Raw genomic sequence first — 26,203 nt, 5'->3', positions numbered from 1 at the left:
TCAAGGAACTTCTGTGGCTTCCAGCCGTCATCACGCAAACATGACTCATAGCGTTCTTGTCAGTTGACATATTTGAGCCAATTGAACCACTCATGAGACTAGAGGCTGCACTCTTGAGAATTTGCTTTGAATTATAGTTTGCTTTTCTTTCTTACATGACCATCTTTGGAATTTTATCTCAAGGATTTTGATAATTGTACAAATGTTTCTGAGTTTTTTTAAAAAGCCTACCTGCTAAAAAGGTAGGTACTGATTATTTTGATTAAATCTTAGTCAGCAGTTTAGCCCTTCCTAGAACCCATGCGCATAAATGTTTGCATGGTCAAAGCTCCATTTGTCATGTTGCTGAGTTGCAGTCACTTATGCAGAGAGACTGAGTATCAATAATTTTTTGTGAAATACAGTAATTATTTTCAATCACCAGTCCAAAACCTTTGCCACTTGTACATAGCTCTCATTATGGTTATATTTTGGCTATTTCTTGAAAAAAAAAAAAAAAAAAATTGATGGCATATTTAGATTTTGACCAGCATGAAGTCAATAATTGTTTTGCCTGTGAACCCCATTTGAGTGGCCTGCTATCTCTTGTTTATACATGGGATGCTTTTGCACAATTCCAGCTGTGTAAAAGAGCACTGATTATGTGCCCATGTGCTCTACATAATTTGTATTCAAAGGAAAGACAAGAAAGTAAAGCATAGAAACTGAAACTGACATTTCTTTCTTCATTATGTACAATTGCTAAGCTAATTCTTCCTGTGTGTAGTTTTTAGTTTTGCAATGTGACTATTTGGGACAGGACTTTTACAGGGAGTGCACTGATATTCACATCTTTTGTTGGAATTAGAGTTTGACCCCCTGAACTGTTGGAAACATCATCTGCTGCAGCTCCATTTGACTGCAAAGAATTAGGAGTCTTGCATGGAGCAGAGAGCTCCTTTGATCTCTACACTTGTGTGTTTGTAGCTGAGGTGTATAGATATATGCTGAAAAACAGTGACACTTTTGGAGGCAGAAATAATTTTGCAGATGAGCTTCTGGTCTTAAAAGAGTTTAGTGCTTGGGATGACAAATCCATGAACAAAAATATGTGTGGACAAGTGCTTATGATGTAGAAATGCAGCTCCATAACGGTAGGATCATTGTACATCCTTCCAACAGCTTAATAGATCTTATGGATATATTAGGGTGTTTTTAAAGGTGTCTTCTTTTAGTTAGCCAAGACACATTAGCATTGCTGCTCAGGGGCAGTTAACTCTCCATGGTTGATAAGACCTTACTACTGGTACAGTAAGATTTTGCAGTTGAGGAAGATGGCCCAGCAACATTTTCTCCAGATTTCTGAACACCCTTTGGAAGCTTCCAAAGCATCAGCAAATCTAGTTGGGGTTTTGAAATAAGTTCGGAACATGGCTAAAGAGGACTGCAGTATCTAGTGGCATGAGTCTTCTGTGGATACTAACACAGTGTACAGGCATCATCATTAAAATTTACTATTATGCACTCCTCTGTGTCTCTGCATTATATCATATTAGTTACGCTGGTTCCCACTTTTCCAGTCAGTAAGATAATTGGAAGAGCTGCACTTTGTTCCAGAGTTCCTTTACAAGGGACCGTTGTGCTCTTTTAAACTGTAGCAGAATTTCACCAAGACACCAGGGGAATTTCAGGTGACCCCAGCATCCCCAAGTACAGCTTTTGTGGTGCAGCCCTGTTCCTTGACCACACCTGCTCTCCTAATGGGCTTGTGCACCGTGGCCTCTGTTTTCACATGTCCCTTATTCAGGCAGATGGTAGTGGTCATCCAAAACTGAGTAAAGAACTAGAGATCTCAATGTTTCTTCTAAAATAGTCAATTGTAACACATTATACTATTATAAGATGCAATATTGAACATGAGATTAAATATATTATTCTGGCAGAAACCAACAGCGTTAATTCAAGAAGTTTGTCCAGCCCAGCTGTATGCAGTGTCAAGAGCTAATTATATTTTTGTGTTTGTTCATGAGAACAATGGCAAAGTGAGCAGCATTGGCAAGCTGAGTCCAAGAATTTCTTCCTTCCATGATTTTTTCAATATACAAAGCTGTTGCCACATTCAGAGTTTTGGCTGGCTGAGCAGTCAGTCTCTCAAGATTTGCAAGGCCATGAGTTTTAATAAGATGAAGACTTTCAGAAAATTGACTACAGTTATCAGAGCGAGTTTTGCTTTTTTTTTTTTCTTCCTTAAAAAAAACCCCCAAACCTAATACCAGGAAGCATTAGTTTTCCTTTTCTGGTATCTTATCTTTTTGACAGGTAAAAGCATTTTGGTTTTAGTTTCACTTGTCACTTAGAAATGGTGGAAAAGATATGCTTTATGTAGCTGAAGTAATTTTTGTTTTCTATCTATCGGCAAGTTTTAACCAAACTGATAAGCATATGCTAATGTATAGTGAGGCTTTTATAGATGGAGGACCATTTAAAAAACTGACAGACTTACTAATTCAACCCTTTTCTTATCAGTGAGATCATTTTTCAGTTTTATTTTTGTGTAGTTCAAGTTCTTTGTTGTTAATTAGGTCAGCCAGTATCTCTGGAGACTGTGATAGGAGTTTCATCAACCTGAATTTTGTAAAGCTGTTTTGGAACTTCTTCCCATTGCTTTTTTTTAAGCTAAATTTCCCAGCTCAGTATCCCTCTGATTTTTCAACCAATGCTATTGTTACCATAAGTAGCGTTTCAACATACAGTATTATTAATACAGAAATGCCTTGCTGAACTAGAATATATAGCACAAGCAAGAGACAGCAGTGTAAACAATTTATCTTGGCATCAGCTAACATGACAGAATATATCATTTGAGCAGTCATGGAAAGCTAAAGCAATATAGAGTGGCAATTTTCCTTGGAGCTTTACCAAGCACCATTGAGACGCTAAGTCATCAGTCTTCCTTTTTCTTCAGTGAGCCATGAGTCTGATGATGGCTGCAGAAGAATGCTTTTGCTAACATTGCTGTAAGAGTCTCCAGAGAATAATGAATGTGTGCTGAACTGGAAATCAGTAGGTGTCCATCTTATCTTTTTCATGTCACTCTCAGCAAGTGGCAAAAGATTTCTGTATTCGTATTTGTTGCTAAATTCTTGCATAGCCACAGAGGTATAACACTGCCTTTTTTTGTTTGGTTTTTGGTTTTTTTTTTCCCCAGAGGTAGAATAGGCAAAAAGTAGATAGACTTTTCCCTCTGTAACATAGTTTTAACTATTGCTAAATAATTTCTTATGTTTAGCTCACCATCTTAATATTATTGTTGTTGCTGTGTTGAAAAAAATTAAGAATCTTAAAAGATCATTTCTGGTTCACTTTTCAAGTCATAAAATAGTCCATATAAGTCCCAGAAAGGAGAGCTGTAGTAAGGGCTTTGAAGGTACCTGAGAACAGAAAAAGTGAGCGTGCCTGTCAGAACTTAGGTTAAGTTTGCACACTTGGTATTTTGGAAGAATCCCATCTCTTTTTTTAACTTGTAGAAGTCACTGAGAGATGAGAAATTCTAGTAAAAGTCACTTTTTATGGTACTACTTATGGTAGAATAATTCCTTTAAGTCAAATTCGATGCTTACCAGAGCAGTGATGTCATGTAACCCTAAGGACAGAGGGAATAGCCACCGAATGTGCAGCTGCAGTACAAAAGAAAGCTTCCTTATTCTGCATTGCCTAATGCACTATCTTCTCTTGAATACAGAATCTATGGGAAAAGAGGGAAATTCAGTTTCTTGTGTTTCTGCTGATGTGGTTGGGAACTGTAAATATGGAGGGCTTATAATACGGATACTTTTTTCCCCAAGAAATTAGCCTGAAAAAGATTTTGGTTTCTCTCTGTGGTGCAGAAAATGCCACATTCTGGTACCAGTATTTAAGTTACTCCATTTCATCAAATGTTTAATGCAGTCACCTTTCTTGCTGTCTCATAGGGAGGCATTGGGCCAGCAGGACCAAGTGGACCATCAGGAATTCCAGGGCCCATGGTATGGTGCTAAACAATCCCACAGCCCGGTGCCTATGCTGGTTTCCAAATTATAGATGAACATTGGATTTTTGTTTTCTTTATTTTAATAGGGTCTCCCAGGGAGTGTGGGACAGCCTGGAATGAAAGGTGATAAGGTGATTTAAATATTTCCATTATCTTAGAGATATAGAGTTCTTTCAGACTCCTTTCATTAAATCTTGAGCAACATAATGTACTGGACAAAGCCTTCCCTTTTTCCTTTTGATTTTTTTCTTCTGGCTTTCATTTTTTAAAATTACTTCAGTCTCACAATCTTGTACTTTAGACAAACTTACTCGTGGACACAGCACTTAATACTGGGCATAACAATATCCAGTGCTGTGTGTCTAGGGTTTCCTGGAGAGGGTGCTTCAGTGCAACATCTTGCATTGTCATTCAAAGATCTGTGTTAATTTTAAATACTAAATATTGAATTCATCTTTCTCATTCTCTAAGTCTGATAACTACCCCATTTTAAGCCACATACATATGTCTGTATAAAATATGTTGCTTAGGGTGAACATGGCCTTGCAGGAGAGCCAGGAGACCAGGGTTACCCAGGAGACAAGGTAATTTATAATTACATTGTTTTACAAAATTGTCCAATATCAGCAACTTCATGAGGCTTCTGAGTCTCTTAATATGCAACAAGTCAGCTACTAGATACCACTGCATTAATATATCTTTAAGAAATGCTGTGCTAATTAAAACTTAGTTATGGAAAGTAGTGAGCAAAGACAAGTAAAGGGCATGGGCAGAATTCTGGCTGCTGTGTGTTCAGAGATGCATCAAACAAGAAAAGAATTATGGTGTGATCTGAAACCTGCTAAGAAACTGTTGTAAAAGATGGTTTTCCCTATAACCTTGAGATTCATCTGCAGCTCACCTGTACCAACTGTGGTTAGCAGCAGCACATGGTCTGGCATGCTCCTTCATATCGTGAAACTGAGATAAATAAGGATCTTCTTTCCTATTTGGCTAGTACATCAGAAGTCACTGAAATAGCACATCCTCTGAGAACTCTTTTGATGAAAGTTGGATGTTAGAAGACATTTCTCATCCCGCAGGAGTATTTTGAAGCCTGCTTGAGGTGGCAAAGTGTAGCAATCTATTGCTTCCAACATAACACAACAATACATTTTCATGTGTATTTAATAGCTTTCTTTTTTCAGGGTGCTCTTGGTTTACCAGGGCCCCCAGGGATCAGAGGAAAGCCAGGACCCCCAGTAAGTTTACCCATCAATTTTTGCTCTCAATGTATCACTATGTGTTGTTATATCTGATGCTTCTTTGTATCTTATGTTCACACTACATGTAATCCTCCAGAAGCTACCTAATTCAAAAAGCACAAAGAATAAGGTCTAAGCTGCTTTTATTTCTAGTGACTGGTTAGTGACTGGGTGAGATCCTAATGTGTGAAATTTTATTACAGAGATCAGTATATGTGTCAGATTTTAATATGGGAGTGCTTAGGATATTAGGTATTCTGTGACAGTCACTTTGTGGCAGAATAGACAGGTTGGTGATGTTTGAAATAAATCCACTGAGAGCTTTGGGAGCTGCCAAGATGACCATTTGGGCTAGCTGGATTTGGAGAGAGTGTGGGAAATCTCATTAGTAATGGCCAGTCATTTCTCTCGGGGATGGGAGTAGTCATGAATTCCAGTATTTACTGATTTTTAGCAACTTTAAAGGCATCTGTGCGGCATTGCCCTTCTGCATTTGTAAATGTTGAGACAGAAAAGGCATTGCACAGGGTTATCTGGCTTTTTCCTCACCTATTTTTAGCACTACTATCTGCCTGTTTTCGGTGTATAATTAAAAGCTGCCAATAGCCAATACTTAATGCTGTTAAAGAATTAATCACTCCAGTCTGAATTTTCTTATGTGCAGTCAGGCCACTATCTGGTAAACCTTAGACCTCATGCATGTCTTAGGCCCTCAAACTCAAGAAAAAAATACTTTCTTTGTCCCAGAGAATTTATAATATAAACACTAATCCTACAAAAAACTTACACAAATTTGCGTAAGCTCAGATGGGAAAACTCAGACTTTTTGCCTTTAAAGAGATAAGCATTTTCATTTAAAGATAAGCATGTGAATTAGCCCATTCCTGAACAGTTGTGGATTTTAAGCACAAACTGAATGTGACCGATTTCTTGAATTCTGTTAAATGAAGGTATGAGACCTCAGTCCTGCAAGTAATATAAGATCTAACTTTGTAGAATGCATTTACAATAAAATAATTTACTTTTAAAATTTAAAAAAGGTTTTCCAGGTCAGGCTTTAATTTTGCTCAAGGAAGACCTAGTTATGGCAGCAGCAGCAGCAAACTTTTAAAAATGTGGAAGAACAGGTATAGTTTAGAGAAATATTTTGGTCAGTTCTTAGGTGTGTCAGTATTTGTATATAATGGAGTTACTATAACATGTGGATAGGACCTAATTTTACTATTATTAATCACAAAACTGCCATTTCTTTGGCTGTGATTGGATAGTTAAAATATATAGGTAAGTATGTAAACCAATACCCAGAGCAGTTACTTCCTGAACTTTTAAATAATACGTAGTTTTTATTGTGAAAACAGCTATATATTTCAAGGGGTTTTTTTATGTGACTATTTGGATCATCCCAAAACTCCCAGTTTCATTTGTCTAAAGCTAATTTGCATTTTTTGTTGTGACTTCAGAGAGATATGAAGAACTAGTTTTAACTGAATCCAAAGAGAGACAGTTACAAAATTTCCTGTTTAGTGGAAAAGTCATCTCAACGCTTTTGTTGGCTTTCTTTTTGATAAATGTTTTTAAAATCTTCATAACAATCTGTTGGTAAAAAAATAAATTATTACGAATAATCTAACTGTTTGGATTTTTTTTAAGGGGAAAATTGGAGATCCTGGATCCCATGGACCATTGGGTCCTCCAGGACCTGAGGTAAGAAATTGCTTGGTAGAGGTAAATTGAATGTCATTTAGTTTTAAATTACAAAAATCAGAGGTAGCTCAGTTTGCTTCACAGAAGATTGTTGTCTTAGTTGAATTAGAAAATATTTTTTATTCTGTCATATCCAATGAATTCATTCACCTCTATGAAGTGCAAAAGGTTCTAGATCATAATTTTTTTAATGCAAAGTATTCATATACAGGATCTTTGAAAACAAAGTAGTTTGTCATTTGCCTATGTGATTAGGATTTGCTCTCTTTTGAATCCAGGTGTTATGGATTATACCTTGAATGAGGCTCATGTGATTTCTCAGGCACACTTCCATTCATTAATTCTACAGCATGTTTACAAATGGGATTTTCCAAGCCTGGTTGCATATTTATCTCTTACAAAACAGCTTTATTTGCAAGGAACACAAAGAATAAACACCAGTTACATAGAAGCATTGCCAGGCACTTAAATGTAGCAGTGCGGTTGCCTAAGAACTGTGTAGTACTATGGCAGTTTACACAGAAACTAAGTCAGTCTCTGAATTGTTCCATTTTGGTGCTTTTTTGCATTTATACCATGGGCTGTAGAGAAAATGCTGTGGACTGTACAGGAAAGACATACACAGACACTCATATATTTACTGGAAAGATGAAAGCAAAAACTGCAGCTTTTTCTTTTCAATCAGCCTCCTCCAATGGATGTTTGGGTTTTTTTTTAAATATATCTGGAAGATACATATTGGCAATGATGGTTGCTCTGGCCTTACAAGATATAATAACTCTGGGAGCATATCTCCTCAAACCAAGGCTCTATATTCCTACTTTTTTTTAAAAGGGAGCCCAAGGCCTCTTGTTCCTCAAAAAACAAATTATTGGGGTTTATTACTTTATTGTTGTAGCTCCTCTAAATCCTAAAGAACAGACTTTCTTATTGGAGATGAGCCCTCATTGAGAGAAAACTCATTGGGAAATGTGTTATAGCAACACAAGATGGTCTTTTCAGAATAAGCCAGTATGTTTTAGTCAATGGGGAGAAGGTATTTTCATGTCCTTCAGTCAGAATGAAAAAGGCACAAAGCCTGTGCTTGCTGCCCACAACTGCCTCCCTCTGTGGCTCAGGATTTTAGATTTTGTAAGCCTCTTCACTGTTAGTAAAAGAGATCTTTGTATCGTCTCTTCTCTTTGTATAGCTTCCAGCAAGGGAGACAGACTGTGGCAGGTTAATATCAAATTGTTGGTCTTGAAGCCTGTGTCCTGATGACCCTGATGCCTATCCTGGTAGTCCTTCATAGTTCCTTATTCCAACCAAGGCATACTATTCCTTTGGGCCTGGGGAGAAATTCATCATTTGGAGCTAGTACCCTCAGGGCAGATATGGGTGGGAAAAACTCCTGTCTGGAAAGCTCAACATTTCCTTTTGCTCAGGTGTGCAGAATTACTTCAGCCTTTAGAAGGCAAATAAAGTGGTTTATGTTAGAAAATTAGAGCTTGAGTGTCCAGGTAGTTTTCTTTGAATAATTGTCTGCAAAATGTCAGGTTTAAAACTACAAAACAATGTTTCTTATAACTTTAGTCACGCAAGACATCCAAATAAAGTAAAAGAAATTTTGCCTTCTTTTACTTCATAAAAACATGGTCACCATATGGCAAAATAGCAGAAATAGAAGGGAGGTAGTACAGCAGTACACCAGCATCTTGAACACACTGGAAATTCTAGAAGTTCTGTAATAAAAGGAATTTAAAATAACAGCTTAAACCTGAAGATTGTATCTTACTCGCCCTGTTACTTTGTCATGTAAAAATAAGGTAGTTGTTGTTGCCAGAAGCTATTTAGACACAAGTGGGTATATGAAGTATGAGCAATTAGTGCAGATTTTCCTACAAGAAAAGCCTACTGTCATATATCTGATCATGTCTCTTCTTCCAAAACCAGACAGCTAGCTGGTCAGACAGGGCTGCTTTCCTTGTTCCTATTTCATTATCTGAATGGTCAGACTTCCCGTGACCCCATGCAGAAAACAGACATTACATCCTATACTATGTGTTCCCCTTGATGTTTCTGGAAACAGGAGAATGTGATGAATTAGTGTCTTACAAGGGGAGTACTTTGAATTTGGTATGGACATGACAACCCATACCATATGCCTTTTATTGGGGAAAAAAAAAAAAGCTATGTTGGAATTTGTTGGGCGTTGCTCTGAGTGGGAGGAACGAGGCTGTGTCTGGCCAGTGACAGAACCTGTCAGATCCTACTTCAAACTGCCTCTCCTCTTTTTGTCCAACACTAAGACAGTGGGATTTATAAATGTGCCCTGTCCCCATGCTCAAGCTTGGTTTTGGTACATGTGAAATAAGAAACTGGGCATCCTTTGGTCTCTCCAATTACATATTTGAGTATGTATTTCATTTCCAGTATAAAGAATAAACAGTCATATCCCTAATTTTTTTCCTGTGTAAACTGCTGTAAATCAGGCACTACAGCAGCTGAAGTCTATAGTTATCCCTGCACACAGCAGTGGGAGCAGGCCTGGCAGGCTTCACTTATCCTCCTGGGTTTTTGGCTTTTTATATGCAGGTCAGCAGTGAATTGCTTCCTAAATCTTTCCTCTGCAGCTGTACAGCCTAGGTACACTAGATCAGAGTTGGAATAAGCCACCCACTCATAGCCGGGGTCCATTTGAGAACTGCAGTGCTGATGGGTAGCAGCGAGTAGAGGGAGGGACAGAGGTCTTGTACTCACTCTCTGGGCGGCCGTATGAGGGTTGGCTGCCAAGTGCATTTTTTTTCAGTGCAGAAGTCCCGCAGTGTGAAGCCAAATTCTCTTCTGGGTATGTTGCCGCAGAGCCAGGGGCTGTCGCGTGCCTGAATACATGCTGCTCACAAAGCACTGGATATCTTTAGTGAGCGCTTTATGGAGCATATTCTGCATCAGTTTACACATTTTCCTGCTTTGTCGTGCATCTAAAACTGAACAGCCAAAATTCCAACTTTCTAGAGAGCTTTATTTTATCAGTATGACAAGTAGAAAGTGCTGGTCTGACTGTTTTAACCCACAATGCCTGTGTTTACTGTGTACGATGAAGTATGTAATGCTTATTGTTAATGTGAATGAAATTAGGCAAGGTTTTAACAGGCTTCCACATGTATTCAGAATATTTCATAGTTAAATTTCGCCCTATGAAGTACATTTAATTATCCCCTAAGAATGAGGGCGATAGTTTCCTTCAGATGTGCTCTGAGTATTATAAATAGGTTTCATCTGGAGCAGAGGGAGCATTAGTCATTATCTTCAATAGAACTTTTTTCATCTGTGCAGTATTTTGATCTGAAGTGGTTAGCTTATTCTTTCAGGAAGGTACTCATATGGGATTCAGCTGGTATGTTTCATGCTGAAGGCAATAGCATTACAAAGGAAAAGGATACATTCAAATAATAGTTAACAGTCAAAAAGGCACGTATTTTGTAAGTGAATCACTGGCTGCTTTGAGTTGTTCATTTTGAAAAAAAGTATTTTTAATGTATGTTTTATCTTATCACGTGATGTTTTTGAGGTTGTGCAAACAATACCATGAGTGCAGTGATAACAGCCTTCTGTTTCAATATTGCATCAAATAACTTGCATGCAAATGACTTGAAGGAAATGTAGAAATAAAGACAATTTTATAGCTGAATTAACTGTATGTTCTGGCATACATCCGAAGAACTGTTCTTGTTGTAGAATTGCTTATACTTTCTGCTTGCCTTTGCACAGAATCTTTAACTGGTCCTTTCTTATATTTATTTGACATAAGTACATCTTTCTGATTTTTTTTCAAGAAATAGGTATTAATTTTGCAGAAATATTCAATTTACCTTGACTTTTTAATAATGTTGAAGAATGCTTGTTCATGTGACCTTCCTGTGTTCTCTATTTTCTTCAGAGCGATTGTGATAATTCAGTCTGTGCCTGTTAGGTCCTAGTCTGTTTCCACAGACCTTCATAGGTACTTTGCATAGAATTTGCCATCTTGGAGATTTTCCTTTTTCAGGCAGAGCTGTGGTGAGACTTCACAGGAAAAGAAGGGACATGCAGATAAACAAAACTTGATTTATGTTGCTTTACCAGGGTGTTACTTAACTCCTAATGTTCTGAATCTGGCTAGAGTAAGGCAAGCTAATATTTAAATGGTTTCTATTTGATTTTGAACACCTGCACTGCTTTGTCTCTTGGGTTTTGGTGTTGATCTTAGAAGAAACAGTAGTCTTGCAAATAAATTTGAAATTTCTGCCTTACTTTTTCAGTCTAGTTGTGGTCTGATATGTATGGGCACACAGTTGTTAGCGGCATAGAAGCAACGTACAGTGAAATAATCCTCCTGCAAGAGAACAGAGTTCCTCTTGCACAAGGATTATTTCACTGACTATTAGTTACTAGTCTATTTTCTAAGGTTTAAGGGCAGGGATACTTGATTTTCAAAATGCACAGAGTTGTTCCTGATGACTTGCCTCTGTATTCAGGCTTTGCCAAATTCCACTGTCTCTTATATTATTAGAAGCATGCCTGAAAGAAGACCCGTTCCTCAGACCATAGTCATTTGACTGTTATTGGAGGACTTGTAACACAAAACTGAGCCTGAATATTTTAAAATAAATCCATAATCTGGTATTTCTGTCCCTTATGAAATGCCGACATTTGATGCTTGTTTTTACCATAAGTCAGAACAAAATTTTAAAACTTAAATCTCTCTGCTTAGCATTGGTATATGTATTGGAAAGTCCCACAAAAGTAGCTGTTAATGTTGAATGACTGGCTTGATTTTTGAGTCTTGTGAAAGCAATTGATCAGGTGGCTAAGGTGGCCGTGATTGACCAACAGACCACCTCTTCTGTGGTGCACCTTGCAGGTTGACTGCTGGAAGTCTTCAGGGCAGACAGGGAGACTGTTAAACAGTGTTCAACAGCAAGTGTAGCTCTAACCAAACTGCCAAGCTCCCTCTGAAATCCTGTCTGATCCTTGGAGTGGGTCTGCACTGAAGTTCTTACCAAAGCTCTTAATCTTTCACATTGTAGCTTTACAGAATACTTCAAGACTTGGTCCTTAATATGTTGATTGGTGGCTGGTGCTGCTGTGTTGGTCACTCAGGTGAATCACCAGCCACCTTCTTGGCCATCAAGCAGCCAAGCAGGTCTGTGAAGGACATGTTTTGAAGGGTTGGTATAGGGCCTTGCTCACGCTAAAGACTACACTAGATACTACTTGTTGTAAATACAAGGATTCTAATGTGTGTTGCATGTAATATGTAGATGCACTAGATGGCTTCAAAGGATGATGCATCACATTTGGAAAACTGGTGACTTTAAGTCTCTCACAAGAACATCAATCACTAGGGTTTCAGTGAGCGTGGCTGAATAAATCTGCCATGTGCAATTAGACAAAAGCACAAAGCAACATCAGCATTGTTTTACTGACATCTTAGCAACAGTAAATTGCAAAGCTTTCCTGTATTGTATGCTGTAATCCATGATTGACCTTTTTTCTGTTCTCTGACAAACTGCAATTGTACAGTTGTAATTTGTACTGTTAGATTCCTCCCCCACCCTTTCCAAAATCAGAATTGAAAGTTTGTAGGAAAAAATTAAAGTTTTGTCTCTGCCCTTTAAAAATGCTGGCATTAAACTTTGGCTAGATAGGCAGACACAGAAGAAAGCTCATTTCAAATCTTTTTTTTCCTTACTATTTTCCTCTTTGTACTTGGCACATTATTGATACTGTCACGCAGTTGTACAAATGTCAAAGAGCAAAGTCCTGTAACTGTGTGAATACTGACATTTCTAAAATTGTGCAGAGAAAAAAATAGATTTTTTTTTAAATTGAATTGCATAGCATGTCCTGTCAGAAGAATAATAAGTACTTATTTCAGAATACAAAATCACAGCTTGTTTTCTCAGTTTAGAGAGATTGTAGTTTTATGCAGAAATCTTCCTTTTGTAATTCGATGACAATTAGTAATAAAGCTCTAATAAGGTATCTTGAAGTTCAGTAGCTGCATCCAGTCAGTATTGCTTCTGAAAATTCATTCTAATTTCTCATTCAAATGAAACACAGCATGTGATTGAATGAAATAATACTGGAGCAGGGAAACTTGGCAACTGAAGGGACTATCGCAGTCCCTGGAGAGGTTTTTGCCCTGTGGTGCCTTTCCACCAGCGCTCGTGTCCCAATCCCATTGAGGGGTACTGAGGAGCTAGAGGGCATGAGGGTCGGTATCTGATACAATGCTGGCAAATGTCATGTGGCAACAGCCTGGAGTGAGTGGGATACTGCAAATATAAGAGAATTCCTCGTGGAAATAGAGTGTAATTTCCAAACATTTCTGATACTCTGCTTCCTTGTTAGCAGCCACACAGGAAAACAAACAAAAGAAAAGCAGCAGCTTTTGCAGATCCGTCATCTCTGAAGCACTGACTTAAGTACAAAAAGTCATGCCCTGACATAGTAACAGTCTGATCATCTCTGCATTTTTTGTTAATTAAAGATTATATAGATAAATGAGAGCAATAAATATGTTAATTTTATATTTAAATGTAGTCAGTACAAAGAGCAACACTTTCACAGCAAGGTTAAAGTTCATTTGTGTTGAGATAGCTGGTACTTCAGGTTCTTCTGACACCACCTCTAGTTTGATTAAACTGAGTGAACTCTAAAGCACTTTGCTGGCGAAAGGCCACATCTGCAGCAAGATTTTGAAAATAATTTGTAACGTACCAGCTGCCAGGCTTCTGGCTGATGGGAAGATAAGAATCTACACTTTGCATTTCCTTAGTAGAAGTAATGATATTGAGTGATGTTTTGTTCTGAACAGTCTCTGCTGAAAATTACAGTGCAGCTGGCAACTAATTATATGTTGATCTCCTGGCCTTTCACTTATGGAAGAATACTGAATTTTTAACCTTGAGTAGCTTCACAGGGAGCTGGCTGCTGAATGACTCATGGCAAATTCAGATATAGGTAGAAATGTATACCACTTCACTACTCAATCTGAATGGCAAACACCATTGCTGAGGCCTTTTAAGAACTCCTTTCTGGTTCATTCATTTTCTGGAATTGTCTTAAGTGATTATGCGTGTCCTGGATTATTACAATTATCTCACGGATTATTAATGTGAGAATGTCTTGGAAATAGTGTTCTAATAGTGCCATAGCATCTGCATTTTCTCTGTGCTAGTGCTTGAGAAGAAAAGACTTAAATCCAGCTTTACGGCAAAGACAAAAATGATAAAGTATTTAAACTTTTAAATGCATCGCTAGTGATGATGCTCTCAGGCCAGTAGCCCTCTTGCATCCTAAGACTTTGTCTGACATGGAAAGGTTTCCAAATGTCTTGATGTTCTAACTGTGATAGTGCTTGTCAATGCTTACTTCTCATAGTTCTTACTGAATTCCTTCTAGAAGTATTTATGCAAATAAATAAATAAAGTAGATGTATTCCTCTATAAGAGTATAAGAATCTTTCTACATACACATTTTTCTTGGCGGATTGCTTTCTGGAATGTTTATTGCCATGAGGGAAATTGTCTCTATGTCAGCATTTAGCACTTGTTCACACGTTAGTTAAAGATTCACAGATGTACAAAACAACCCACCCCTTGGTAACTATTTAAGGTCTGTAAAATAACCAGATTTAGAATCAAGAAAGGATGAGTTAGCAACTCCCAAAGAATTGACCTAACTCTTCAGTGTATTTCAGTAGGTAAGTGTGGTCAGGATTTTTTAAAAATCTGCTTATGAACTGTATAGAAATCTAGGCTGATGTGAGTACTTTAGGTATCAGTCTGGGTGCCTTGGTCACATGTGACTAATATGCTATGTGCCACCTAGAGGCATGTTGGAGTTGTTGCACGGCTCTACTAGTACTGCTTTATGGCAAAAAGAAATTACCACCGTGATGTTTTGTGAAATGCTGTGTGTTAGGGTTGTTCCACTTATTTTGAAAACTCAGATCAGTTCTTTTTTATTCTTTAGTGGTTTGCTTTAGTACTCATTAGCTTTCAAGTTCTAACCCCGATTTTTTTTAAAGAAATCATAATTCTTTTTTATATTGTAATATATACATGTTTTTTATTTAATATATAAACACACCTAAAAATACTTGCATGCCATCTAAATCTCTGTTTATAAGTCTCTCTACATCCTGTTAAGAACACGTTATAGAAAGCAAACAGTAGAAAGCTCTACAAGTAAGAACAGTGATGCCCTAAATACTTAATTTTATTATAATGTTGTAGTTGAGGGTGAAATAATGTTTTCTTTTAAATTTCTTGCTTTAGTATGATTTCTCTTTACCTTTCTGGTAAGGTTTTTTTGTGATTAATGTCAGCTAATTATGCATAATCATTAGAAATTATTATTGCCTGTATTTGAAGCTCAACTGTTCTGGAAGAATTGAGTATCGTTAACTATTATCCACCTAGTGAGGCAATTATTTATTTATTTTTTTAAATTCTTCTTTCCTGCTTAGAGAACCTGAAAAGTGACTCTTGAAGCTTTAATGATGATATGTATTAGCCTGCATGAGTATGGAAGGGTGCCAGAGAGAATTTCATGCTGGAAGTTCTTTATGAGATGTTCTTTAAATTGTTCTGAACATGTATGATGCTTTCATTTCCATTATTGGAAAAGTATGCATGCAAAGATTGATATTTATAATTTTGAATCTGCAGTGATTTTCTCTTAAGGAAAAAGAAAACTTGTTTTTACTAGTGTTAGGTGATGGATGTGCACAAATGTAGTAATAAATATTTTACTCGGAGGAAGAACTTTTCAGTGGCAGTCTTTCTATTTTCACATAGGCAAGATTAATGAAATGTAGAAGTTTATAAAAATAACAAATCAAATACTATCTTGGCAGATGACTGAGCCCTGTGCTAACTAACGAGTCAAATGCTTTACTTTATCCTACAAATATAAAGATTACGTTTCTTCACTGCATGTTTATGAAATTTAACTCACTACTGTATTGCATAAGGGTTAGCTGCATCATTTTTGTTTTCTTAAAATACACTCATTCCTTATAAAGCAATCTAGTTATAGCACTGGATTCATCTGACATAGAAGCATCCTCATAGTGTACCACTCTGCCTACTGGCCAGATGGTGTGGGGTTGTCATTTTAATTGATTCATTTCATTTGCATTTTCATTTTTTCTTTACCAACAGCTGGACCTGTACCACACACTATTTCACAAAGGCTTATTCAGAATAATGCTACATGCTGGTGCCCTTCAGTTACTGCCAGCCAGACCTGGATTAGCACCTGCTGATTTGGAGGCAAAAGGCTTTCTACTCTTTTCTTAATCTTGCAGTGATCTCGTCCTTAAAGTGAGGCCAAGGATTAAAGGGTTTCAGCTGCTCTCTAAGCTTTTTTAAAAAATAGTTGAATTCACGAGTACAGGACCTGGTGCTGGCTGCTTTGTGGGTTTTTTTGTGCATCAAGACCAATCCAGTGGTTTAATTTCAAACGTTGCTTAATGGATAAAAAGTCTTATGCTAAGAGAAGCAAAACCCATACTGACATATGCTAAATTGAGTTTAATGAAAGCTGCCTAAAATCTGTCACTTATCCAAGTCCTTTCAAGGAAACTTAATGGATTTTGACATTTTGGGGATGGTAGAACAAATTTATTTCTTGTTTCTGTGATTCGGGTTTGTTAAATGAATGAACAGAATCAAAACAAGTACATTGGAAACATTCCTACTCTGTAAATCATTTGTCTGTATGATTTCTTTAGGGTTTTCCAGGAGATATTGGTGTACCTGGATTAAATGGCCCTGAAGGTCCTAAGGTAAGACTATATGAAAACTTATTCATAGTAACAATAAACAGTATAAATCTCTGAGGAAAAACTCTGAGAGACGGACACTGGCATTATGAGAAGATAATCTTACTGTCAAAATACAGGTACTTTGCCTCAGGTATTTATATGAGGAAGTTAATCTAATGTTTAATGCCGTCTGTGCAGTTATGAGGGCAATTACTGTGTTAGATGGAAGCATGTGATGGCAAGTTAAGTGCAAAGAAATTTTGAGAAAATGCTGTATAGCTAGAAAGTAGCATATGTTTCACCTATATTTAAATAAAATGCATGCGGATCTCTATAGTCTCACCTGAGTAGTACAGAATTTTTTTTAACAAATTTTGAAAGAAATAGTAGCTAAAGATATGGAAGAAATGGTAAAATACACACACCAGATTAAATAATGGATAAAATAATATATATAATAATAATGGATAAAATTTATCTACCAAAAAATGACTGTGCCAGATTAATTTAGCCTTTGTTCTTTAGTAGACTAATATTTTAGACCAAGCTTAGGCAATCATTCACAGGTATAGAGTTTTCAATGAAGCTTTGGATAAAAGCACATATGGGAAATTTTTGTTTAAAATGGAAAAGGTAGAGACTAGTACAAAAAGTGCAGGTGGATCAGAAATTAACCCGGAGGAAGATGATTGAATAATATCTGAAGACTGACTACTTTTTGTTGAAAGGCAAGTACCAATTAAGTTCTTCACTCACCAGCCTTGGGACTATTCTTACATTGTATTTTCACTAATAAATAGACACAAGTAAGACGGAATGAAATTTGTACATGAAACAAAGTTGAGCATCTTAGACGATCTTAAAAACTGCACTTTGTACTAATTCATCCCACTTGTGTTACTTCAGACTGATGCATGCAAGGACTAAAACAATAAATCCTCCTGTAAACTTAGAGCTTCACACCTGGCAAGAAGGAAAGACACTGCCAGATCTCTCTGAAATGAAAGCACAATAAGGTGGTTAGAAATTAAGTGAAATTCTAGAACACATGAGGCAAGGTGTCTTATTAATGCCACTGCACAAAGCACGAGAAGACTTTATCTAAGTAGTACACACAGTTCTGGGCATTTGTATTCCAGAAGGACTCAATCAAGTCAGACTAGATGCAGAAAAGGATACTTGAATGACTGTATTCTGAGACACAGTTTATTTATCCTACCAAAATGAAGGGGCTTTTTGAGCTTTGTAAGTAAACCAGAGGGTAGAAATTGGTGAGGCAAAAGAACTGTGCAAGACCAACAACAGCATTGGTCCAAGGACAAAACATGCAAGTTGTCCATGAATAAACAGAGGTGGAAATTATAAGATTTCCCATCAACCAAGCTGTGAAATTCTGTGGCAGACTACTCAAGAAAACATAGGAAATATTTTAAAGATAGAGTCTTATTTGTCCCTGGAAGATTGTAACAATCCCACCATGCCAAAGTTAATCATTCTTGAGAACATCTCAAATAATCCAGTTGCCAAAGCCATAGCCAATCTTTTCTGCATCTCTTATCTTTCAACTGTGTCAAGAGCCTTGTCCCAAAATAGCTCAGACATGAATTTACTAGGAAGGCTGAGAACTCATTATCTGATGTGGCAAATTGGGGAGAAGTTAAAATACATTTCCTGAGACAGGTGTGGACGTTTTCTTCAGTTCTGATTTATTGTTTTGCTAACTTGTTTGTGTGTATGTGTAATGTTAGCAGCTTTATATGAATGAATTTTATATGACACTTGCAGTGGCAGTTGCTCCTGTGTTTCTGAATTACCAGGGCACTTAAAAAAACCTTTTGATGCAATACTGTGTCTAGAGTCTAGGGGAAATAGTAGAAGAAAAATATGTCAGGTCTTGAACTGCAGATCAGATTCAGTCCTCCAAACTGATACATGAATGATGTAACTGAGATCTAATCCCTGCTGCCCAGTTTCTTCAGTAAGAGTTATTCCACATTATATCCAAAGTGTTTAATTAGATGTTTTTGTTAGAATTGGGTTGATGTTTAATACATAGATTACTGATGTATTGCCTTTTCACGGATTCCAGCAAAAAAGTACCAAAAGGTAGCCTATGGAGTTTAAGACTGTATTTCTTTGATACAGAAATTACATAGCTGAACAAGATTCCATGATCTCTGGCACATTTGGTCTTAGAGACAAAAAAGCTTAGACAGCCTGCTCTAATCAGGGAGAACTGATGACTTACATTTGAGAAGGAAGATTACCAAACTGGAAGAATTCTTACACTGCTCCTCATACCAAGGGAGAAGGGCTGCATAACACTGGAAATGTTTGGCTTTTGGGATTCCCTGCTGTCTTGTGTTGACTGCAGTTTTAAAAAAATTCCTCCAGCTTTTATTTTTAGAAAACTGTTCTCACTGTGCTGCTCTCTTCCTCATGTTTTTGTTTATGCTTCCTCAGAAGCAATACCCATTTTAAAAGCCAAGAAAGCAGGGTAGGCTTTATTTTTTAGCAGTTGGCATGGGAGAAATTCAGCCTCTTGGTGGAAAGTTTAAGCTCTGTGAGTGTGATCAGCCAACTTTAAATACCAGTAGAAGTTCTGGATTGTCAATTTTCCCTAAATTAGTGCAGTAATCAGCAAATCTGACCTCTCTGAAATAATGGTCAAAGGATTCATTACATAATTTGGTCTACAGCACATTACTCAGCTTGGAAACAATATTTTAGAAGGTGTTTGATCTTGATCCACCACTTCTTAAAAAAAAAAAAAAGCACACTTACATTTTTAAAAAGGGAATAAGAATATTTTTAAGAATTTCTGAAATAATTTAGTTTGTTTCCTATGTTAGTCTTGCAATTATTTATGCTCTGTAACCGAGAAAAGTGAGTGGAAAAGATGGTCAGAATATGCTGACTATAACTGTAGTTTTTCCAGCAGTGTGTGCTGTACCGTGGAAGTGGTTGAGAACTTCCTTCCTCTGCTCATTTATGTTTGTTTGGATAACGCATTCAATAGAAGTGGCTATTAGGAGTTTCACCACTTCTGGAAGGGATGGTCAACTGGGAGGTTATATATGTGAAACAGAGGATACCCCCATTTGCTGACTCCCTCAGTTTTTTCCAGACACTTTGGCACATGTCTAATGACTACTTTCATTTTCTGTTTGTTGCCTGAAACCTCAAAGGGGAGATGGAAATTTCATTTAGTCTTAATATTAATTTTACAGTCTGGGACTTTTTTCTGGATTCATTTAAGTGCAGTGGAAGGGTGTGTACAGTAGCAGTGTTGCTAATGTTTCCACTGTGCAATTACATTTTACTGAAAGCCATATCTCCTAATGTGCTTTGCTATTAGAAAAAAACAACAGTTCTGTCAATGAAAAATTTTTGTGACTAACCACACAAGAATATTACTTATGTAGTGCTACTAAAAGCCCTCCTGTCACTTTTGGGCTAGTATGTCAAACAGCAGTCCACCCAGTCTTTCCCAGACTGATGGGCTCTGATGAAACTCAGTACCTTGAGGTGGCCTGTTCCATTTTACTTTGTGTGCTAAGTAAACTGTTACTGGACCAATGCCTGCATCTTCTGTCTAGACTTTAGCTTCATTAGTAAGCAACTAATAAGGCTTACACTTGGAACTTTCCCACCATTGCTTTCTTCAGAGGCTAATCATGTCTCTCCTAAGGGGCAGTTTCTTTGTTCTTGTTGCCTTATCTGATATTGTTAAGCTTAGCTTTCCCAGAACATTAATAATATGTTTACACAGATTTTATTTTTTTTTTGTCCTACGCCAGGTCAAGTGCTTTTCCCAATTACTACCATTGTAATTGGGATGACTGAGATTTTTGACACTGCTAGCTGCAAAGTCATTTAAACAAAGTTTTGAAAATGTTGGTGTGAGCAGTCATGAAAACTCAGAGCTGGCAGAGGATAAGGTGCTTTATCTCTGGGAAGCTGATTATAATCCTGACAGAAAAGTAAGGGCTGAAAAGCACAAGTAGTTTTGGACAAGCTAGTAGTTTAAATTCACTTTGTAGTTCATTTCCATTGCAATGTTGTGATCACATGTTATGCTAAAAACTACCTAAATTAAAGATCTATAAGAGTTACATTGGTTTTTGCTTTAATCCTAATATGATGGTGTGCTTTATGTCCTCAAAAAAGAGGAACTGTTCTTTTGTGAGCTCCAATTTTTTTTAATTTCCTTTTCAAAAAGACAAAAGAAAAAAGTTTTAGAAAAATCTGTGTGGTAGAAGTTTGTAAGATACTCAGTTTTCCAGCAGATTTTAAAATTCTGCTGCATCTTCTCCTGACTTCCTAAGGGAAATCCAAAGAACAATGGTAAGAAAAGAGGTCTGCTTCCTCAGTTTTGCATTTCTTTCCAGGTTTGTAAGAGGAGAGAAACTAGACCAACCTGATTGTTGGTTGATATAAGTTCTCACTGTGTTTGTTTGGATGTTTAGGGACTTCTGGGTGACCGAGGGCCTCCAGGGCCACAAGGCCCCAAAGGAGTTGAGGTAAGATGGAAATATTATCCAATCAAGACATTATGTTTAAAAGAAAAAGTTGTGAGGGTTAACAGGGTTAGACAGCAATGGTTAGGTGTTTATGGTGGTGGTGTGCAAAATTTCAAGTTTCTTTTGTATTTTGGCAGGTGTTGCAAAGAGGTTTTAGCAGCCTTATGGGGCTGTGCATCCATTATATGGTTTATTTTAGTTATTTCAGTGGAATCTCAGATAATATGTGTCCAGAGTTGGATGTGGTTCTAATAGTTAAACTAGGGAGATGGGGGTGTAGTATGGAGATAGAAACCATATATGAATTTAATTACAGTATCCTAGATACACTTAAATAAACCATTAGACCCCATTAATTGAAAGAGGAGGAAGGCAGCTCTTCATCTTATAAATTTATTGAGTATTCTTAATTCATCATCATGAAAATAAAAACTGATGTCTGCTAGGCTAAAAGTAATTAACATTAGAAATAATTTAATCAATTAGTCTGGGGATAGACCTCTAGACTTCTAAGTAGCTTAATTATGGGCTTCCATGACAAATATTGAGTGAGTAAAAGCTAACCGTGGCAAAAGGATCAGTTTAGTTAGAAGCCAGGAAGCTGCAGATTAGATTTCTTAATTCCTCTGTTTCCTATGGCTTGTAATTGAAAAGGTGGTGTACCACTTTCTCCAAAACCTGGAGAAAATCTTCCATGCTGAGGAGGGTCAGTGAACCATAAAACGATCACAGCATGACATCCTGGCACAGCACTGATACAAGTCCATGTTTTAATATAACTGTGTAATGAGTGAACCCTGAAGAGTTAATGCTACAGCTCCCCATCATGCATAATTATATCAGTGCACTGCGTAGCACAAGCACAGTGTCTCATTTCTTCTCTTACACACCTGACAAGTCTGACCCCGAGCCTCCCTCCATTCCGGAGAAAAGACAAGGTTAAACCCTAGCAAAATAGCTTGGCTAACTTGGCAGTTGTGCCATAGCAACATGGAAGAGAAAAGCAGGTTGTTCCTACTGCTTTTATAGTCATGAAGTGTCACATGTTGCTAGAAGAGAGTACCTGCAGGGCAGACAGAGAGGTTGACCCATCATTGCCGAATCTCTCCCTGCTCCAAATTGTGAAAATATTGCTGTAATGGTAGGTATACCAACAGTTTAACAGCCTTTCTGGCTGCATCTACGGGCTACATGGGACATGGCTTTCTGGCTAATGAATTTGTTTGAAATGAGATTAGTCTCTCCTGTAATGTTGCCATCAGACTTGGACTCATACAAACACATCTGTAGCAAATTTAAGATGATATAATCAATACAAACAGTTATCTGCAGATTTTCTTTTTTAAAGCTAGACTTGGCATCAAGATTATTGAGCCCTGATTTCTTTTAGGGAGAAGTAGGACCAGCTGGACCTATTGGAGGAGTCGGCCCAAGAGTAAGTATAAGTAATTTTAAGGCAGACTATTTTTCAGCAGAAGTACTGCTTTAAAAGGTAAATTTACTGTGAGAAATGACTGTGTTAAAATGGCATCTCCTGAATAAATATGTCTCTTCCATCAGCACATACTCATAACAGAGCTAGGGGGAGAAATGGTTTTCTATGTGAAGGATTTGAAAACAAATCATAGCCATGGTGCACAAAATAAAATTTTTGAAAAGGAAAGAGTCGATAACTAACTGCTTGTGGTACTCCTCTGAAGCAGATGAAACCACCATGTAGTTCCTAGGGACTGAACCAGCTGATATATCATAATATTTAAATTGGGGAAGAATCCACCATGAGACTCCACTCACAAGGAGAAATATAAAGGACTGATGCTTTAAGAAATCATTTTCAAACTGATCTGGTAGACAGTTGCTGAAAGCAGTAAAGCTGGAATGCCACAATGCTGTTTGTGGTGATATGTTTTAAAAGACAAAAGTTTAAAATTAACAACCAATTTTGTTAGTTATAAAAATTTACTAGTGTCTAAGCGTATTTTAGTGGACTTGAAGCTTATGTTTAGAAAAATTCTAAACTAAAAAGGAATACTGGCCTGCACTAGGGACTACAGGAGTGTCGCTAAGTTTATTGAAAGCAATATGATCTTCTGCCTTTACTTAATTTGCTTACGTGTGTTAATTACTGGCTTGGTCTTCATTTTGAATGACTTCTCATTTCTTGCATGAACTTAGGAAAGTCTGTACCATTGTCTCCTGGTTCTAGAGTGGATATAGTCCTACATCATTTTTCCTGTTCATTAGCTATTCAAAGCTGGGAATTTGCTTTCTGTTAGAAATAATATTAAAACACTTATTTGCCACATGGATTAGGTGTTCTTAAAAAAAAACAACAACAAAAAACAAAAACAAAAAAACAAACCACCAACCCAAAAACCTCTTTTTTCAGCTGAGGAAAACATGCAAAAAATTGAACAGAATTTCAAAAACACTTTGTGACTCAGTTCAATATCCCGTTTAATCTGCCTGAGCTTCTGCCAAGAGCCTCATGGAAATTTTTATTTTGGCTGCATCATACTTTGAGTTTTCTCCTTGGGCAGGGCTTCATGGCTGGACAGCATCTCCATATTGTGCTGTGGCAATTGGAAAAGAAGATCCTGCCATGGGTGACTCATGGGCAAAGAGACAACTACCTTCACATTCTCTGCATCACCAGGCATGCACAGGCCACCATCAGCTGGTGTCAAAGTGACCTAAGAGGAAAAATTTCTGTGTAACCTAGCAAACTGAAATATTTTTAATCTATTTTGGGTCAGTTTGACCTAAATTATTTTGGTTTTGATTTCTCTCAATGGGAAATGTGCACACTATTGGCTTGTCTTATGGCTCCCTCGTTTCCCTCTCTCACAACAAGCTGTTGAGAAAAGAATGTGTGGATCTGAGGTGGCCTCCAGGGTTCCCATCTCCAGGCATTTTTTAGTAGCTTGCTGGCTAGCATCCCCTTCTGAAATGAGAGGTAGGGGAAATGGGAATTTTGCTTGATGGACAGCCCTGCCTGTTTTTCCCCCTCATCCCAGGGCCCATCTGCTCTTGCCTGGATTCTACAGCTTCTATTGGCTCCAGCTGTTGCACAGCTCCAGGCCAACTTGTTCACACTGCTGCTCTGAACTCTGCTCCCATCTCTGCTTGTCCTTGCTTCTTCACTCCCGCTTGTAGCATGGTCTGTGTCGTTACATTAGAGAGAGAGAGAGCGTTCCGGTCATGAAGTTGTTAAATCTGATATAGTTTAGCTGAGTCAGTAAGCTGCTGAATGCATCTGTCTTTTTAAATTATGCTCGCTTGATTGCAATTTCACATCTTTGTGAAAAAATGGCTTTGTTTCCATTTTCCATGAAAGGAGTTTAAAAAAGTAAATGCTACATCTGAAAGTAAATGCTATCAAAACGGTGCTGTCACTGTACTAATTAAATAGCCATGGGGGCAGGGGAGGTCTCTGGGAGGGACCTGAAAAAGTGGTCTGGCCATGCATGGCCCCGAGGTACCATCAGCTGTCAGCTATGCCTTTAGCTGACAGATGTGTCTCTAACTTGGTTTTTGCAGCCTCCAGGGGTGGTGATACTTCATTCTCCTTGGCAATCTGCTTCAGTCCTTTGCCTATTTTACAGATGGTTTTTCTAATGTCTGGCTGTTCTATCTGAAAGTCTTGCCTGTGTCTTTCTCGCTGCAACCTTGCTTCCTGTCCTACAGACCTTATTTGTAGGCATGGTTAATAGGTTAGTCCTCTTCTCAGCCACTGTTATCCTTACTTTCTTAGGGTTTGTCTAAACTAGGTAAAGTATCCTTGTAGGTGATGTGTTCTAAACCTTTGATTATTCTTATGAAACTGTTCTAGTTTTCTCTTGGACAGTAATGAAGCAGGTTTCTAGTGCATCTGGAATTCCTCATCTCTTCTACTGTGTAGTTTTCAGGTCAAAGTGTTCAGCCCCCAGTTCAGGTTTAGGCATGTGCCAAGCAGGCAGCCATAAATTTTCACCTCATTGTCTCCTTCCCCCTGCCCCCCACCCCTTGTTTCTAACATTTGCTTTAAAAAACATGCATGAGACCAAAAACCACTGGGACCCACCTGACCAATGCTGCCAGTAAAACAGATCATCCTCTGCTGGAACAGAAGGTTAATATGAATGTGCACTCTGGTTCTCAGGTCCCAGCTTGGAAACACATTCCCATGTGTCTAAAAGAACTGGAGCCAAAACTGATGATGCTTCCCCATTTGTTCAGGGTATATCTCAGGTTCCACAGAGCTGAATCTGATCACACGATCTGATTTTGTCATTCACTCCTTTTCAAACCTTCCCACCCATTCTATTCCAAAGTCAAATACTTACATTCTCTAAATTAATCCTTCTAAATCAAAAAATGCTGATTTTTTTTTTTTAGTATTTATTTGTCCTGTGAAAATACAGTAGATGCCACATTAAAGAAGTGACTGTGTTTATTCAGTTTCCTCCCAATTTAACTCTTTCTCAGACGCTATCCAAATATTAACTGTGTAACTGTCAGTGTAGCTCAGCTCAGTCAGTGCGAGCATTGGTGCTTTTTTTTTTTTTTTTTTTTTATCTTCATTGCTGGAGCAGAAAATGCCTTTAAAAAGCGGGAGATTGTTTTAAACCAGAATATAAAAAGGAATTGTTGTGAGTTGATTCCTTTCTGGGATACATGTGTAAAACAAAAGCTGATATTTATATAGTCATAAGGTGAGCAGTTCCTCCTAACTATGGGGGAAAATGCTCTCAAAGCTGTTCCACTCCCCCAGTGCAGTATTTTCTGAAGGTGTCATATGTCTTCCTGTGGGCTGAAGGCATGTGAGGAGCTTGTGGAGGGATGGAAATAGAGTGATAGTGAGAGATATGTATATTAAAATATACACACCTGTATCAACCCGTTGTGAGGTGAAAGGAAGTACAGGTGATTGCTGTTTCCTGCA

At 37.6% G+C, this 26,203-nt stretch overlaps 1 protein-coding gene across 1 annotated transcript in view; it reads left to right on the top strand.

Annotated features, from left to right (window-relative positions):
* Positions 1 to 26,203, top strand: part of COL24A1 (collagen, type XXIV, alpha 1) — a 147,775-nt gene that overhangs the window by 51,094 nt on the left and 70,478 nt on the right. The window contains exons 15-22 of the mRNA XM_010582747.1: positions 3,951 to 4,004; positions 4,096 to 4,140; positions 4,540 to 4,593; positions 5,197 to 5,250; positions 6,904 to 6,957; positions 16,724 to 16,777; positions 21,226 to 21,279; positions 22,670 to 22,714. Coding sequence (XP_010581049.1) covers positions 3,951 to 4,004; positions 4,096 to 4,140; positions 4,540 to 4,593; positions 5,197 to 5,250; positions 6,904 to 6,957; positions 16,724 to 16,777; positions 21,226 to 21,279; positions 22,670 to 22,714 — 414 coding nt within the window. The remainder of the gene's footprint in view (positions 1 to 3,950; positions 4,005 to 4,095; positions 4,141 to 4,539; positions 4,594 to 5,196; positions 5,251 to 6,903; positions 6,958 to 16,723; positions 16,778 to 21,225; positions 21,280 to 22,669; positions 22,715 to 26,203) is intronic.

This window comes from Haliaeetus leucocephalus, unplaced genomic scaffold (assembly GCF_000737465.1).
Source record: "Haliaeetus leucocephalus isolate CR32 unplaced genomic scaffold, Haliaeetus_leucocephalus-4.0 Scaffold848, whole genome shotgun sequence".
In the NCBI taxonomy this organism is placed as follows: Eukaryota; Metazoa; Chordata; class Aves; order Accipitriformes; family Accipitridae; genus Haliaeetus; species Haliaeetus leucocephalus.
This window is presented reverse-complemented; position numbering and strand designations above follow the sequence as displayed.